Source organism: Uloborus diversus, chromosome 7 (genome assembly GCF_026930045.1).
Source record: "Uloborus diversus isolate 005 chromosome 7, Udiv.v.3.1, whole genome shotgun sequence".
Taxonomy (NCBI): Eukaryota; Metazoa; Arthropoda; class Arachnida; order Araneae; family Uloboridae; genus Uloborus; species Uloborus diversus.
This window is the reverse complement of record NC_072737.1, coordinates 6,243,806-6,261,576: the sequence shown is the minus strand read 5'-3', so window position 1 is coordinate 6,261,576 and position 17,771 is coordinate 6,243,806. Positions and strand designations below refer to the sequence as shown.

At 33.0% G+C, this 17,771-nt stretch overlaps 2 protein-coding genes across 2 annotated transcripts in view; one reads left to right on the top strand and one right to left on the bottom strand.

Annotated features, from left to right (window-relative positions):
• The window catches only part of LOC129225785 (DNA polymerase beta-like), a 41,060-nt gene extending 25,549 nt beyond the window's left edge, over positions 1-15,511 (bottom strand). The window contains exons 1-6 of the mRNA XM_054860293.1: positions 15,379-15,511; positions 13,794-13,918; positions 12,378-12,452; positions 12,222-12,280; positions 4,205-4,254; positions 1,817-1,868 (exon numbers count right to left, since the gene is read on the bottom strand). Of these exons, the coding sequence (XP_054716268.1) occupies positions 1,817-1,868; positions 4,205-4,254; positions 12,222-12,280; positions 12,378-12,452; positions 13,794-13,918; positions 15,379-15,442 (425 nt within the window). The 5' untranslated portion in view covers positions 15,443-15,511. The remainder of the gene's footprint in view (positions 1-1,816; positions 1,869-4,204; positions 4,255-12,221; positions 12,281-12,377; positions 12,453-13,793; positions 13,919-15,378) is intronic.
• A 254-nt stretch (positions 15,512-15,765) lies between these two features.
• Positions 15,766-17,771, top strand: part of LOC129225575 (general vesicular transport factor p115-like) — a 64,892-nt gene continuing 62,886 nt past the window's right edge. Inside the window, exons 1-2 of the mRNA XM_054860024.1 lie at positions 15,766-15,897; positions 17,592-17,678. Coding sequence (XP_054715999.1) covers positions 15,820-15,897; positions 17,592-17,678 — 165 coding nt within the window. The 5' untranslated portion in view covers positions 15,766-15,819. The remainder of the gene's footprint in view (positions 15,898-17,591; positions 17,679-17,771) is intronic.

The following is a 17,771-nucleotide window of genomic DNA, read 5'->3' as shown; positions in this document are numbered from 1 at the left end:
CTACCTAAGACGTAATCTTTATACGCGTTTTACTCAAAACTTGAATATGTCCACTTGCATCCCTTTGCTTCTCACTGCCTCATTGGTTCACACAGGTGGAAAAGCAATGAATTCTTACAATTTCCCGCTCTTTCGGCCATGAAGAATCCCTTCTCCAGTCCTAGGTTGTTGACACGCGTCGGTTATGTATTCTAAATGGGGGCTGTCCACAATTGATATCACAATTTTTTCACCATTTTTGAGCCTCTTCCCCCCCCCCCCTTTTCTGTCACAAAGTGTCAAATTTCACCTTAAACCCTTCGTCACATGGCACGCTATTTTCCATTAGCATATTCTATTAAATAATTAGTTTGATGTCACACTTTTCGATGCCACTTCCCTCCCTCTTGACACATACAGCCTTCCCCCCTTTTCAGAGCGTGACATCATTTGAGGTAGTGAGAAGCAAAGAGACGCAAGTGGCAAAATTAAAAGTTTGGAGATAACCAGTACAAATGGTAAGTGAACCCCTCCTCTGTCTTAGGGCAAGAGATAGTGCTAGTAGCCCTGGTAGGTGTTGCTGTACAGCATGACTTAGAAAAAAAATCAATGAAAGCCTACCTAGGACGTAATCTTTATACGCGTTTTACTCAAAACTTGAATATGTCCACTTATATCCCTTTGCTTCTCACTGCCTCATATTATGTTCATGTATCAATAAGAGGTACATGTATGGCTTTGTATTTCAACATCAGATGTAATCAAGTATACTGATGCATTCTTTTCCTTTTCTTTTCTTTTTTAATTGAAAACATTGGCTTAAAAAAGACCAGTACAGTTTGATAAATAACTAAACTTGACAGGTTTAGATTCACAGCGTTAGCTTACTATTAAGAATTATGTATATATTTCGTATAAAAGTTTGTATTTCAAACATTCCTGTCAAAATTTACACGTATAAAATTGGTTTTCATAAAATATTCAGTTATGTAGCACTTATTACGGCAGTATGAAATTAAGCAGATACTATAATTAAGTACATTTATAAAAAGAAAAACGATTGGCAGTAATAACCTTTACTAATAATAAAGCTGAAAGTCTCTCTGTCTGGATATCTGGATCTCTGTGCATAGCGCCTAGACCGTTCGGCCGATTTTCATGAAATTTGGCACAAAGTTAGTTTGTAGCATGGCGGTGTGCACCTCGAGGCGATTTTTCGAAAATTCGATTTTGTTCTTTTTCTATTCCAATTTTAAGAACATTTCACCAAGCAAATTATCACAATGTGGACGAATAAATTACCAGATTATCGTAACGTGGAACCGTAACATGGGAAAGCAAATGAATATAGCAAATTGGCGAGAAATTTGTCATCCATTATTTGTAAATAAACAGGCAAACCAAATGACCTTTTAATTTTCTGCCACGGGCAAAGTCGTGCGGGTACCAATAGTTAGTACTATAAAATGAAAAATTAAATAACTCACTATTTAGTAACAATAATGAACCCAATGTTGATAAAGCAAAAACTATCAACTGATCGGGACACTTGTTTCGAAAACTCAAGGAACTCCCTTTTCAGTGCAAAAAAGGAATGAGCACTCCTTTTTAATTAAGAATATTGATGAAGCAATTTATGCTTCATTGATATTCTTTTTACTGTTTTAGTTGCTAGTTTGTGCTTTATCAACATTGTGTTAATACAAATGTTTTCTCCAGTAGCAGGTTAAGAAAAAGATGCAATTTAAAAGGTGATCCATTGAAAGTAGTTTTACAATAAATACATCTAATTCTAAAAAAAGCAAAAATATTAATTGAAATTTAAAAAAATACTTACTTCAAACCAATTTTCTGTTGATTATTTAGTTTGTTAATATTTTTTTGCAGATCTAAAAAAATTAATAGTACTTTAAATTAGGAAATGCAAATCAATACATTGATGACAAATATATAACATGAATAAAATTTCGTCCAAATACAATAGCACAGATTACTTGGAGTACACTTCTTTATTTAAATCTCGCAGTGGCACAGGCCAAAAAAACACTTTAAAGTAATGAAAAAATCAAGTTCCTTACACTCATTATGAATCATTTTGATAAAATGCCAACTACACATTTAATTTCAAAAATAAAAATAACAGAATTTTTTAAAAAATACTAAGCACTTTTAATAATGCACTCAAAAGGAAAAAATATCTTTTTCTGGGTCAGAAAGGACAATTTAAGAATTCCTGCAGTTATCAAAAATTCCAAGAAAATGACACCACAAACGAAGAAAAGTGCGGCTCAAGTCATGAAGAGAATTTCTTATCATTATCTAGCTTTCAATCATAACTTTACAGACGTGTTCAAACATGCATATTTTTCTTATTGGGAAAGTTTGGTTTGAAATGACTAGAATCGCACTTTTCTTTGTTTGTGGTGTCATTTTCTTGGAATTTTTGAAAACTACAGGAATGCTTAAATTGTCCTTTCTGACCCAGAAAAGTTATTTTGTCCTTTTGAGTGCATTATGAAAATTGCTTGGTATTTTTCGAAAAAAATCTGTTATTTTATTCTCTTTAGTGTAAATGTAGTTCAGAAATGGAATAATTCTACCGTCACGAAACTTCACCTTATTTTTTTCATATAAATGCTCGGTACTTAAGAGGAAAAAAGTTTTCGTTTCTAAAACTTGAAGCAGTTGCACTAAAATTTAACCCTTGTAATCCTCTCTAAGATTTATCCTTGCTAATTTCATCCTTGCTTTCGAGAAGCCTTGATTCAAAATTTTCATTATGGGTGCTTTTAACATTACTGTTGCAAGGCAACAAAATTTGTAACAATGGGTTTTATAAACCAGGGGCGTAGCTAAGGGGGGGGTTTTGGGGACAAACCCCCCCCTCCCCGAAAAGTTAGTCTCAAAAAAAAAGAGAAAAAGAAGAGAGAAGAGAAAGAAAAAAAAAAGAAGAAAAGGAAAAAATTCCAAGCGATTATACATATACATATATATATATAATTATATATATATATATATATATATATATATATATATATATATATATATATATAAGAAGTAACCCCCCCCCGAAAGTCGGGTCTAGCTACGCCACTGTTATAAACATTTAATGGGGAAATGGCATGAAATTTGCTATTTTCCATCCTAACCGAAATATTAATTTTATTTCAGGATTTTAATTTTTCAGCGTTAAGTTGTACCTTAAGATTAAGCAAATCATTTAGTGAAATCCAGAAGTCTCTAAGTGATCTAGTTGCTGAAATATAAGCAAAACCAAGCCTCAGATTACTCTGTGACAAACAGGCCCAGGGCCTCTAGCCTAAATTCACTTACTTACTTTTTTTTTAAAAGCTTATTTTACTTTTTCTCAGCTTAAGGGAAAGGAGGCTCAATTTTTTTTTAAAAATCAGCTCAAAACCTCATAAAGTCAAAAACATTTCGCGTAAAGAAGTCGTTGTCCCCTAGCTCCGGAATTTCAAAATAATTACTCGGACGACATGTATGAACGTTTTCCAGAAGAATAACACACTTTCAAATTTTTGCAAAAAGTAACCCTTCTGGGAATGTTGAATGTTCCTGGAGAATGTTTCGGAAGGATAAGATCATTAAACATTACGCATACATTTCCGAATGTGGATTCAGCCCTGCAGCTTCTTCTTACCTTGCCTATCAGCAGTTCTTCCAGTGAATGTTCCTTTTCCTTTTTGAAAAGAATCAAAAAATCATTTGAGAAGCCACGTCTCTCAGGGTACTTTACAGGCGTTTTCCTTATTGATCATTAAAAATTCTGTGACATCAAACATAGATTTCGATTATTTGATCGACACATTTGCCTCTGTTAAAGCCAGAAAGAAGCCTTTTTAAAGCTTGATGTCAGAATTGGTAAGATTTTTTTTTTTTTTTTTGCAGTTTTAAATTGTTTTTTAACTTTTTTTCGTCTTAAGGTAAGGCAATTTTAACTGTGATTAGTGTGGTGACCATCAAGTGTTTGGTATTCAAATCCCAGGTTTCCTTTCAAATGTAGTAATGTTCCTTTAAAATGTAGTTTCTAGTATATTAGGTTTCTAGTATGAAATATTGACTTTATTATGGTGTGCATTTTCTCATGGGGGGGGGGGGCACCAACATCTACTCAGGACCTGGGCACCAGTTAGGCTTGATCGGGCCCTGAACAGGCCAAGTATAATAAAAGTGCTTAATAATGAAATTTATAAAAATACTTTACCTTCAATACTTGTAATTCCTCCACTAACAAACTTTTGGGCAGTAGCTGGACTGAAATCAGAAAATATTCTTAGCTTATATTTAAAGATATACTAACAAACGATGTCACATTTTGAAAACAGCCGAAAAGTAGTTTTGATTAAAAAAAATAAATAACTAGCTACAAATAATAAATACAGTAAAGCACCGTTTATACTTTTCTCTTTTATACGTTTTTATCAATTATACATTTTTAAAATTAGTCCCTGTAAAGTCTAATACACATTGACCTATACCTATTATACGATTTTTCGTTTGTACGCATTTTTCATACAGTCCCTTAAAAAACGTATAAACGGTGCTTCACTGTATCTTTACTAATAATAAAGCTGAAAGTCTCTCTGTCCGGAGGATGTCTGGATGTCTGGGTGTCTGTAGGATATCTGTAGGATGTCTGTAGGATGTCTGTGACGCGCATAGCGCCTAGACCGTTCGGCCGATTTTCATGAAATCTGGCACAAAGTTAGTTTGTAGCATGGGGGTGTGCACCTCGAAGCGATTTTTTGAAAATTCGATTTTGTTCTTTTTATATTCTAATTTTAAGAAACTTTTTCCAAACAAATGATCACAACGTGGAATAGTAAATTGCGAAATCATCATAACGTGGAACCGTAACATGGGCGAGCCATTTAACCTAGCCAATTTTCGAGAAATTCATCCTCCATTATTTGTTAATATACAGGCGAACCAAATGACCTTTTAATTTTTCTACTTCGGGCAAAGTCGTGCGGGTGCCACTAGTTACTAATAATAAAGCTGAATGTCTCTCTGTCCGGAGGATGTCTGTAGGATGTATGTAAGATATCTGTAGGATGTCTGTGACGCGCATAGCGCCTAGACCGTTCGGCCGATTTTCATGAAATTTGGCACAAAGTTAGTATGTAGCATGGGGGTGTGCACCTCGAAGCGATTTTTTGAAAATTCGATTTTGTTCTTTTTATATTCTAATTTTAAGAAACTTTTTCCAAACAAATGATCACAACGTGGAATAGTAAATTGCGAAATCATCATAACGTGGAACCGTAACATGGGCGAGCCATTTAACCTAGCCAATTTTCGAGAAATTCATCCTCCATTATTTGTTAATATACAGGCGAACCAAATGACCTTTTAATTTTTCTACTTCGGGCAAAGTCGTGCGGGTGCCACTAGTTACTAATAATAAAGCTGAATGTCTCTCTGTCCGGAGGATGTCTGTAGGATGTATGTAGGATATCTGTAGGATGTCTGTGACGCGCATAGCGCCTAGACCGTTCGGCCGATTTTCATGAAATTTGGCACAAAGTTAGTATGTAGCATGGGGGTGTGCACCTCGAAGCGATTTTTCGAAAATTCGATGTGGTTCTTTTTTTATTCCAATTTTAAGAAAAAAAAACTGTCATAAATTACGAAATTATCATAACGTGGAATCGTAACATGGGCACAAGCCAATTGGCGAGATACGAAATTATCATAACGTGGAACTGTAACGTCGGTACAAGCCAATTGGTGAGAAAATTCACCATACATCATTTGTAAATATACAAGCGAACCAAAAGACCTTTTAATTTTCTACTACGGGCAAAGCCGTGCGGGTACCGCTAGTATATAATATACGGTGCAGAAAGTCCTCAAAAGTATGTAAACATTTGAAAGAAATAAAACCTTATGAAATCATCCCAGTGATATAGCAATTCTTTTACACTAAAAAAAATAATAATAATAATAAGCACATGCAAAGATAAGGCAGAAAGGTGGGGTGGAAACTACTTTATCATACCCAACAAACTGTCATGATATTCTTTAAAAAAAAATGTTTTTTTTTCTTCTGTATGTTGATAGTAGTTTTCAGTTTTTATTATGTTTTTATTTTGCTTACTTTGCAGCATTTTTTTTTTCTTTTGAATTGGGTTAGTCCATTAAAGGAATAGACGATTTTTTTTTTTTTTTTTTGGTTGTAAAAAGTATTATATAAATAATCTTACAAATGACTAATTTGCAAAAAATAGCAGACAATCAGTCTGCAGTTTTTTGTTTCGGTTTGATTAATCAAAAATAATATTTTCAATACCTTGGAATTAATTGCATTTTTATTTCCTTTCTTTGAAAGTTTCGAGACATTCCAAACTAAAATTAAGGACTTATGTGCATTTAAACAAAAAAAAAAAAATTCATGGCTCAAAATCATTTTATAGAAAAATAATGATATTTAAGAATTTTCAAGGCTCCATTGCACAAACGTTTAAAAATTATCAAATCAGCAAACAAAAGATCACTTTTTTTCCTTTTACCACAGAAAAATTCGGTTAAAAAATAAAATATTAAAGTTTTATAAACCTCCACCACAGATCAATAACATAAAGGGGAAAGATATGAACATATAAGAAAATCCATCTATGATTTTTCGTAAAGGTCATCTGCAGATTGAAATAAATAGTTTTTTGTTCGAATTTCCTTCGTGCAGAAACTGAATGTGGGACAAACTGTTACGACCAGGACCTGATCACTAAATAGATTAACTAGGCTTTGGTGTAGGGCTCCCAAATGGCTAAAATTGTTTTAGCCAATGGCTAAACCTGCATGAATTGACTACAGGGAAGCCCCAAAAAAGTGCTTGGTCTAGGGCTTTCTGATATCTTAATCGCTCCCTGCATAACTTGGGAAAAAAAAATTGCATGCATGAGTTTTGAAGTTACAAGGAACCCTTTTATCCATGCATAGAGATGTCAACTTCTAAATGTAAGTCATTTTGATGACTTGTAACCCCAAATAAGAGTATACGATTAATTTTACCAAGTTTGTGCAGCGCAGCAACAGTTCTCTCATATTCAAGTATGTGGATTATCCAAAAGCAAAATAACAAAAGTGGACTACAGTCAGACCTCGATATATGGTCACTCGCTTATAAGGTCACCCCACATATAAGGTCACTTTTCTAAAGTTCCAGCTAGCTGAATAGGAATTCTATGTTATGCTTTGTCGAACATATGGTCAGGTCATAATACATTAATCGCTTATAAGGTCACTTTTGTCTGATTTCTTAAAATGATTTCACTGCCTAATAGATTCACTTCCAAGAATTTTCCGCGATATACGATCCTTAAAAAGTGAAAAGTCATTTTTCCTATTAACGTAGTAAATTAACACTAGAAAGTGAGTGCTATGACAGTGATACTAAAGTATGAAGCAGTAACGTGGGCACTCAGCATGTACATATCGCATTTTTTACCAGTCATTAGAAGCCGAAGAAAATTTTCAGAAGATACTTAGAAACCATTGTGCTTAAATTAAAGAAAAAACGCGTCAGTCCTGTATTAATGTAATTTTAAGTAAGGTAAGTTGCTCATCAGTTCTTTGCTTGGACATATCTGAATGCAGTTTTATTCAAAATGGAAGTTTGAAAAAAGCATTTCAAAATTTCTTATTAATTCCAAAAATTTCAATTGGTTTAAATCGATTGAACTATTATAATTTAATTAACTGATGCTTTTGGACATATTGAATTTTAAAAGAATTAATGTATACATTCTTGTAAGTACATCTTTATTTATCAATAAATATATGTATGAATCGGTTATAAGGTCACCCCGCTTATAAGGTCAGTTTTGTGAAGTCCCGTGGAGTGACCTTACATCGAGGTCCGACTGTATATTGTTTAGGGGGTTTTGCTGTGTTGAGAGAGTAGAACAGTTTTGCGGTTATTTTGGAAGATTCTTGAATATAATTTTAACTTGTAGCATTCATGAAGGACAATACAGGTCAGTTTTATGGGCCGCATTTGATCCTCAGGTCAAAGGTTGGACACCACTGATATACAGTCAAACCTTGATATCTCAAACCTCCTTATCTCAAAACCCTTGATGTCTCGAAAAAAGAAAATTTTCCTCAGCGTTTTCTATATAACTCCTATGTATTTTCCATAGTTATCTCAAAATTTATTTTTCAAAACCCTTGATATGTCAAAATTTTTGCACAGAAGCAATTTTCAATTGTAATTTTTCTTTGGTAACTTTTGTAGCAAAACCAGTTCCATGGACAATTGCTTAACGTTTTTCATCCCTTTTCTTGGAAATGTTGTGAACAGGGTCGATTTTTCATCCGTCAGTTTTCAAGCGAAAACGGAAAATGCGTTCCTCATTTTCATCATTTGGCTTCTTTAACTCCTGCAAATTGGCTGCTGAGAACTTTTTGAATGTGGGGTTACTGGTTGAAGATAAAGTTAGAATTTTTAAATTTTTAGGTGAAAAAACCAAGTTGAAATTATTGCTCATTTTAAAATCTCATCCTGTGCACTTTCAACAATTATAAAATTTCAAATCTAGTAAAATATTGAAGACTACTTTATTGATCGTAATTCAAAGTGGTCCCATAGTACATATATAAATGCATATAGCGCACGTGTAGTTGTGAGAGTTACTAGTGTAATTATTTTAAAACCTTGATAACTCAAGAACTCGAATTTTTTCCCCGTCCCGAAAGATTTGAGATAACGAGGTTATACTGTAGCTCATTTGCTAAAGTCCACTTCTCTGAAAAGTAATTGAAATAAATTAATATCATGTACCAATCTCCGGACTGTAACCCTGTGAGCGAGAGAATGACTGTGACAAATGTAATGTCATGTTCGATTCAGAGATGTTCGGCTTATTCCTTGGGCGAGAGAAAGTGCTTGCTGCAATGTCCATGATTTGTACACATTCTCAGTGTAAATAATGACTGTGCATTAAATTTGCGTAAAGACAACCTCGCATCATCTATATGAATGCCTCCAGCACTTGGAAACATCAATAAACACTCTGGCAGCTCAATTTTTTTAACAAAGTCGCTTCCGAATATTTATATATTTTACTAGTGGCACCCGCACGGCTTCGCCCGTAATAGAAAAATTAAAGGTCTTTTGGTTCGCTTGTATATTTACAAATAATGTATGGTGAATTTTCTCGCCAATTGGCTTGTACCGACGTTACAGTTCCACGCTATGATAATTTCGTATCTCGCCAATTGGCTTGTGCCCACGTTACGGTTCCACATTATGATGATTTCGTAATTTATGATAGTTTTTTTCCTTAAAATTGGAATAAAAAACGAACCACATCGAATTTTCGAAAAATCGCTTTGAGGTGCACACCCCCATGCTACATACTAACTTTGTGCCAAATTTCATGAAAATCGGGCCGAACGGTCTAGGCGCTATGCGCGTCACAGACATCCTACAGACATCCAGACATCTAGACATCCTCCGGACAGAGAGACTTTCTGCTTTATTATTAGTAAAGAAGATGCCTAAACGAGCTGATGTGTGCATCACATGACTTCCTTTTACTCCAGTTTAATGCCATTTTCTTATTATGGGCAGTTTTAATATGATTCAATAGTCTACTCTCTAAATATCACCAACAGTGGCCAAATTGAAACCAGATTAAAAAAAAAAAAAAAAGCCAAATTTATCGCCAAGTTGGCGACAAAACTTGTGAACCAAAAGACTCTCGATATCGCCAAGTGTCCGCCAAATTGTAACACCACTTGAGTTTACATCGAAATTAACAATGATTTCCCCCCAAAAAGGCGCAAAAGCCCCCCTTAGAAACACTCGAATGCAACCAAAAGGGGAGGTGCACAACTAGACCACACTAGAAGTCTACGTACAAAATTTCAACTAGGACATACCGTTCTTGAGTTATGCGACATACATTCGCACATACACACATACGTACATACAGGCTTCGTGAGAAAACTCGTCGTAATTAACTCGGGAATCATTAAAATAAATATTTCGCGTGTCTATACATTCTTAGGCATTTATCCATGGGGGGTCAAGTCGGAAAAAAAAAAAAAAACAACATTCATTCGGGGATGAGCAAAATGGAAATTAAAGTCGATTTTTGAGTGAAATTTTTTTCGCGAATACAATACTTCCTTTTTTGTAAAAAAGGAAGTTTGTTGGAAAGGTGTTTTGTTGGCGACAAAACTTGCGATCAAAAAAACTGCCGACAAGGTCCAAACCCAATCTGGATAAAAATTTTCCATGACTTTTCCAAGACTTTTTCATGACTTCATAAAAATTTTCATGACCTTGTTACTCAAGAATGTAGTACTATTTAATGTCAAACTTGCCAAATTTCAGAAATGGGCTTTAGAAAAACTTTTACCTGAATGCCACTACTACCTGAATGCGAATACTACACACCAGCACTTACTTGTGACTGAAAAAAATATCAGTGCACACTGCAGAAACTAATAAATTATTCATATTCGTCTTTGTCGTATAAATTCAAGTAGAGTAAAAATATAATGAATTCAATACACTGATGTTTAAATGTTAAATAAATATTTTATAAATGGGGCAGAATAGTAATGAATGGGACAAAAATTGAATGAGTTATTATTAAGTTTCCAATAATAAATTCACTTCATAAAAACATTGCCCTTTGGTGTCAATAGTGCATCTAATCACCCATGTTATTTGACAGTATATTCGTTTATTAAAGTAAAGCCACGTTTTTCAGAAAATTCATTTTTCTAAACCAGATATATTTCAACTGGCCACAAGGATCAGTTTTGCGAGCTGTATGTTGGGCACCTCCATTTTACAGTATTATAATTCCCCTATTTCTATGCTACATTGCCTGACTAAAGTCTTCATTTCCTAAAGCCTTTAAAATACTGAGATAAACTCTGATACATTAAATAATGAAGTTTTTACAAGTAGTTGAAACGAACTTGGATGCAACTGAACTACTTTTTGAGGGGCGTGGGCAAAATCAAGAATGTGCATGTCCATTATTACAAAAAATAAAATGCAAGAAATGCTGAAAATAATGGTAAATTTAAAATTAGTGATGCCCCAGTAGTAAAATCACATTACAAAAAAAAACGTGAGCGGTTGTCACACAAACGGATGAAATTGGATTCCAAAGCTCGGATTTGTTTTTGAGATCGTTCAATTTATATGAAAACATAACTAAATCACTCAATATTTCCAGCGCTCTTTTAGTTATTGTTACTTTCTTACTGCCCAAGACATTTTTACATGACTTTAAATAAATTTCCTTGACTTTTAATGAAAATATTTGTTTTCCATGACTTTTCCAGGTCTGAAATTTGTTTATTTTTTTCCCATGACTTTCCAGGATTTCCATGACCCGTACGAACCCTGTGCCGATTTGTCCCTAAGTGTCTGCCAAATTATAACACCACTTGAGTTTACATCGAAATTAACAATGATTTCCTCCCAAAAAGGGGCAAAAGACCCCCTTTGGAACATCCGAATGCAACCAAAAAGGAAGGTGCCCTACTAGGCCCCACTAGGAGTCTAGGTACCAAATTTAAACATTCTAGGACATTCCGTTCTTGAATTATGCGACATACATACACACATACATACGTTCATACAGACGTCACGAGAGAATTCGTTGTAATTAACTCGGAGATTGTCAAAATGGATATTTCGGGTGTCTGTACGTTCCTAGGCACATATCTACGTGTGGTCGGGTTAAAAAAAAAAACTCAACATTCATTTTGGGGTGAGCAAAATGAAAATTAAGGCTGATTTTTGGGAGAAATTTTTTTTGCTAATACAATACTTCCTTTTTTGTAAAAGGAAGTAAAAATATATGCACTTACAAATTATTTTAGAAAATATGCCTCTAGTATGATAAACTTCAAAATAAAGTTCATGGAAAAATTTGACTTCGCATTCTCGGCACCAAATTTGAATTTCTTCATGATTTTTTTTTCTCAAATTTTATGAGCAACAAACAAATTTTCAGTTTAACTCTTTCCTCATTTAATTAGAAGGTATGTGGCTTGCAAAGTGAATGAGTCTTTAATATAAATTCTTCAGAAAATGCATTAGCAACAGTTAAATGATAAATAATGGAATAAAGATTCCTAATTATGTCATGCACTTAGAAATCACAAGAAGAGCAAATTTTGCTACCTCAACATCATGGCGGGATAAGCAGTGAATGGGTTAATGCAACTAGAATAATAAAACATACCCTATTCCAAACACTTTTGTGAGCAAAGTAATGGCTTGACTGCTATCATCGGCACGTATCTAAAACAGAAAACCATTTGTTTTTTAGTGACTTGTAACAATTACACTCAGGATAGGAGACATTTTATTCAATGTAACAAATATGTTAGACATTTACCTTTTCAAGCTTTTCTAACTTCCCCGTCTGAATGAATTCATCGATTTTATCGGCTATTTTCTGCCCAATTCCAGGCTAAAAAGAAATCAATGAATTCATAAGAAAAATGGAATTTACTCAGGGATTTCAAAAGCCAACTATTTACACAGCAATAAGTAGTTTAATTTTTAAACCAAAAGAAACATCACCAAAAAATTTACAATATCAAACTTTGATAAAATAAATTTAGCCTGTAATCTGCTTAACACCTTAACACAACCTTATTATTTTCAAGAAAACGGTCATAAAAATGCACTTTTTTTTTTTTTTTTTTAATTCAAGAAAATTATTTTTTAAAAAGTTGTGTGTGCAATATGTGTACTCATTTTTTTTTTTTTTTGACCAATTCTATGGGTTAATATTTATCACTTCAAAAATAAGTATATAAAAAGTGATTGGAAAAGCTACAAAATGCATAAGTAATCTTGAGAATATCACATAAGTTTTATTTAAATATTTTCATGCATTCATAAACCATATTTTTTTAAAGTAAAATTAGGACATTTTATCCGTTTTTTCCAAACTGATTAATTTTTCCTGGGCCACTTGTTAAAATTACAACTTTTTGACCAATAACAAACTAAATGATACTCCTTCATTTAAAAATGCCTTGTTTTAAAAATAGTGGAAGAGTTGCTAAAAGAGCACTAAATTTTGTACAAAAATAATAGAATAGAAAATTAACATAATTATAAAAGCTAGAAAAAAAATAAAAGTTCATACTTGGAATAACTTTAAAAATGCATAAAGCTTTAAGGAGAACAGCATCCAATCGGGGAACCCCTTTTACATTCCGATCACTTTGCCCCCAAAGCTCACAATTTTATCCATTTATGAAAGTGGTTCATGTAACCCCAAAACACATGAGTGGATTTTTAATTACTTATTTACATTGATACAACATTTTACTGCTTAAATAGATTTAATGTATTGGAAAGGGTTCAAAGGCGGGCTACAAGTCTAAAACATTTAGACTACGATTCCAGGCTTAGAATGCTAAAAATGTACAGTCTTGAGCAAAGAAGAGACCGAGGGGACATGATTCAGCTGTTTAAATTTATTAAAACGAAAGATGTTACGGGGCTGAAGTTTAGCACTGAAAACAGGACAAGGGGTCATTGTTTTAAGCTATTTAAATCTCAGGCTAACATGGATATTAGGAAAAATTAATATTTTAGCAGGGTAGTGGAACCTTGGAACAGCTTTCCGGAAGAGGTGGTAATGAGCAAGGGAGTAGATAGTTTTAAGAGGGCCGTTGATCTTCAATGGGGGTTGTAAATTGACTAGGACCAGCCTAGCTGGGCCCAGAGCCTGTTGCTGGTCGTCACTTTTGTATCGGTATTTGTATTTGTAAAATGGATGACTAAACATACTTACAAGAGCTTTTGCTTCCTTTCCATTACTGATTTTGACGGGATGACGTGAAAGAGTACTGGCAGCAGTACGATATGCATTATACTTGTGGATGTTTCGGCTCACATTTTTCTCATAATCAGCCAACTCTAAAAATAACAATGTATTAATATTTCATGTTAAATGTTTCAGCATTGTAAGACATAAAATTTTAATAAAGAGTTTTAATGGTAAAAGATATTTTTCCATTAGAGCCCTGAAATTTCATGATTTTATGAACAAGGCTAGATTTTTGGTTATGCAAAGTTTCTAATCATTAGGAAAGAAGATACAAAAGTTAAAAGTGGAAATTCAAAATGGTTGATGAGTTTCAGTTGAAAAATTTATACGGAAACAAATAACGAGATTTAAGTTTAAAAAATTGGCACTTTTTGGTCAACCCTTTTCAATTGGGATAGAAGGTACAAAAAGTCTTTTCTGCCAATAAATGTGCGAAATGCTTTCTCTTTTTGAAACTTAAGTGGTTATGTTTTGCACTCCCCACACAGTTTAAGAAGAAAAAAAATCAGAAAAGTACAAACACATTTATTAATGGAAATCAACTGTTTCTTTTGAGACCCATATCTAAGCAGTGCCGGATCTTCTATTTTTCCAATCTGGGGCAAGTTTTGAAACTGCCCCACCCTTGACTTCCTTCACATTTTTATTTCAAGTTTTAAAAAAATTTTAAATATCCGGCACACAACCCTCGCATTAATTTGAATTTTAACATCTTGAATTCAAATTATGTTTTTTCCAATTATGAACTGCAACAGGACATGCTCCCAGAGGCATGTGGACCAGAGGAATATTAAAGCTACCACCCAGGAGGAACACTGGCCCACGAAACTTTTGGATCTCAAAAAGAATAGGATTACATTCAATGGTCATCTAAGTCTACCCAGGGAGACCTGCTTTATATATATATATCCACAGGAATTATTTCATTATTCATTTACAGGTGAAATAATTTTTCACTCACACAATTTTTTCTCCAATAGGTTGAATTTTTTTTTTTTTTTTCCCCACATGAAACAAATTAAAAATCAAATTTAGATCAAATTCTGAGCCACATTGGTATTACACAGATAATTGCTAGACTAAAATTTTTAGTACTCTTGGGATCAGTTTGGGCTCCTGTCGATCTAAAGGAATTATTTCATTATTCATTCACAGGTAAAAAAAATTTCCACATGAAACAAATTAAAAATCAAATCTAGATCAAATTCTGAGCCACATTGGTATAGCACAGATAATTGCTAGACTAAAATTCTTAGTACTCTTGGGCTCAGTTTCGGCTCCTGTCGATCTAAAGGAATAGCACCCCCCTTCCATTTAAATTTACTAACATAAAATTTAATTTTTCCCATCTTTTTATCAGACATTATATTTCGCTGATATTAAACAGAAGTTCAGACAAAGTTTTCCATAAGTTTATTTTGACGCCAACATTGCAAATGTACTTAAACAAAAGCAACAATGTAGTTAATTAAAATTCCTATGAAGAAAAAAAAAAATATTTACACACGCTTTTGATACTTAATTTTATACGAACATTATTTAGCAATACCTAAAAGAAATTCACAGAAAGCTTTGTTTGGACCAACACTTTCTGGAGCTTTTCGTTTGCTCATATCTTTCAGTTGGGGAGATATTCAATCCTATAAAAAATGAATCAAATGCAGCAAAAGCCAAAATTCTTTACAAATGTTTACCAAACAGGAGAAGATGTTGCCACTTTAGAATACGTAAATTATAAGTTTAAAAGGATTAATATAATTATGGTACTTATTTTAGAGTTTTGACTCAATTTAAAAGAGTATCGTTTGCTCTTTCAGATTTTTCATGTTCCTTTCTTTTATCCCTTGTCAATTAATATATTTTTAGCTTTCTTTTCGGTACATTTTCCTAAGCGGAAGTCGAACTTCAAAAACCGGAAACTGTCTGTTTTGGAAGTCCACGCAACGCTACTGATGAAACTGTCGGAAAATTATTTTTGATGTGTTAAAAGATGGAATACTTTAAAAGTAGTATTAAATCTGTCTTGGGTTCGGGTCCTGATGCTCAAGAACCAACTGCTGCCGAAACTGTACGTTAAAAATGTACTAAATCGATGCTTAAATTAACCGATAAATAAGTCAAGTAACCGATTATTGCCCAAAACCTACCGCTAAGTATTAGGAAGGTTCACTGGTCTAACAAAACAAATATAGCATATTTGAATATCTACCTATTTATTTACATGGGCCCTGCGTTTCATTTCTAGTTATTGTTAATGCCTTAGTCTTTAAGTTACAAAGATTATAGTTAGTTTTATTTTTCAAAAATGTATAGTACTTTTGATTTCATTTAAGAGAAATGCATCTGCTTCATAATACTTGCTAATAATGCTACATTATTAAAAATTTTCTTTTAAAAATTGAAGTAATCTAACACTTGGAGAATATAGCATCTTTTCATAGGAAATGAATGCACTGTTCTACTGGGTTACTATTTTTTCTAATTTTGTGTTAGTTCTTCCATCAGTGTTTTTTCATAAAACTGAGAACATTTTTTAAGGTTTTCCCAAAAGTAGTTGAAACTTTGCACAAAAAAAAAAAAAAAAAACTCGTGTGTTAACAAAACCCTTGGCAATTAACTTGCTATTATTATTATTATAATTGTGAGTTGATCTGGAGTTAAAACTATGAGAAAGTTCAGACTTGCAATAGCATTTTTTGTGTTATGATGCTAAAATCAAAAGAATGAAAACTATTTGTGATTTTTTTGAATTTAATCATTTTCCCTATTGACACAGGAATACACCAAAAAATGATCATGAGTTAAAAATCAAGATAGATTCCTGGCTCTTCATTCAATACTTTTCAAAATTTGATTGTTTAATTTGTTCCAAAATTCTTTAAATCTGCATTATTTGCAATGCCAGATAATGTTACCACTGTTTTGACTTTCTTTTTCTTCATCCTGATTTTGTGATTTCTAACTGTGTTCTTTTTCTTAGTTTTACTCAGGATCCCCACATCAATCTGTGGGACCAGAAATGCTCTAAACCTATAATAATTTTTGGGAGAGAGGAAAATTCTAAATTCATTTGCTCTTGCGCTAAGCATTTGCCACGAGGTCAATTGCGATAAAAAAGAAAATTTGGCAAAACAAACTCTGATTTGGCAAAAGCAAAATTATCAAAAGAAATCTCCACAGAGAAAAAAAAACATCGTTTTAAATTATATCATAAGATTGTTGAAAATTCCGTTGTAGAAAGTAAAACACGCCAAACATTTTAATGGCAACTTATTTTTTTAAACTTCTATTTCTGTTTTATATTGAAATAATTCTTGATTCAGATATAAAGCTGTTAAATTTTTTGTCTTGATTAATTCTATATAACAAATTCAAATATTTTGTTAAGAAAAAAACCAGCATGTATTTGGGCATGTATTTTTCAGACAAACATGGCCTGGCAGGGCATGTAAAATTTCTAAGATTTTTTCTAGCCCTGGAGTGTTTGCTTAAGTGTTTGCATGTATAGAGTTTAGCTTTAAATATTTCATGATATTAAATTTTAAATAAACGATATTTAATTTTAATTTAATCAAGCAAACACTGAAGTTAAGTACCAAAGAAAATGCAGCCTATTGGGTAAGAATAAGTATAAAAGATTTTATACTCATTAATTCCATCAAAAGATCTGAGGATAGATTGGATTGCACCTCACTGAAAGCAAAACTTAAAGTAGATTTTTAATTTTGACTATGAAATATTTATTTTATTTTTCTCTTTTAGATTGAGAAACTGGTTGATCGAGTTCAGACATCTACTCTCTTGGACGATCGTCGAGATGCTTGCAGAGCCCTAAAAGCCCTTTCTCCAGTAAGTCGAATCAATTTATTGCTTTAAACTGAGAAATAAAATGCTTTCTTATCTTATAAAATCTTAAGATTTTTTTTATATTCTATAATATTC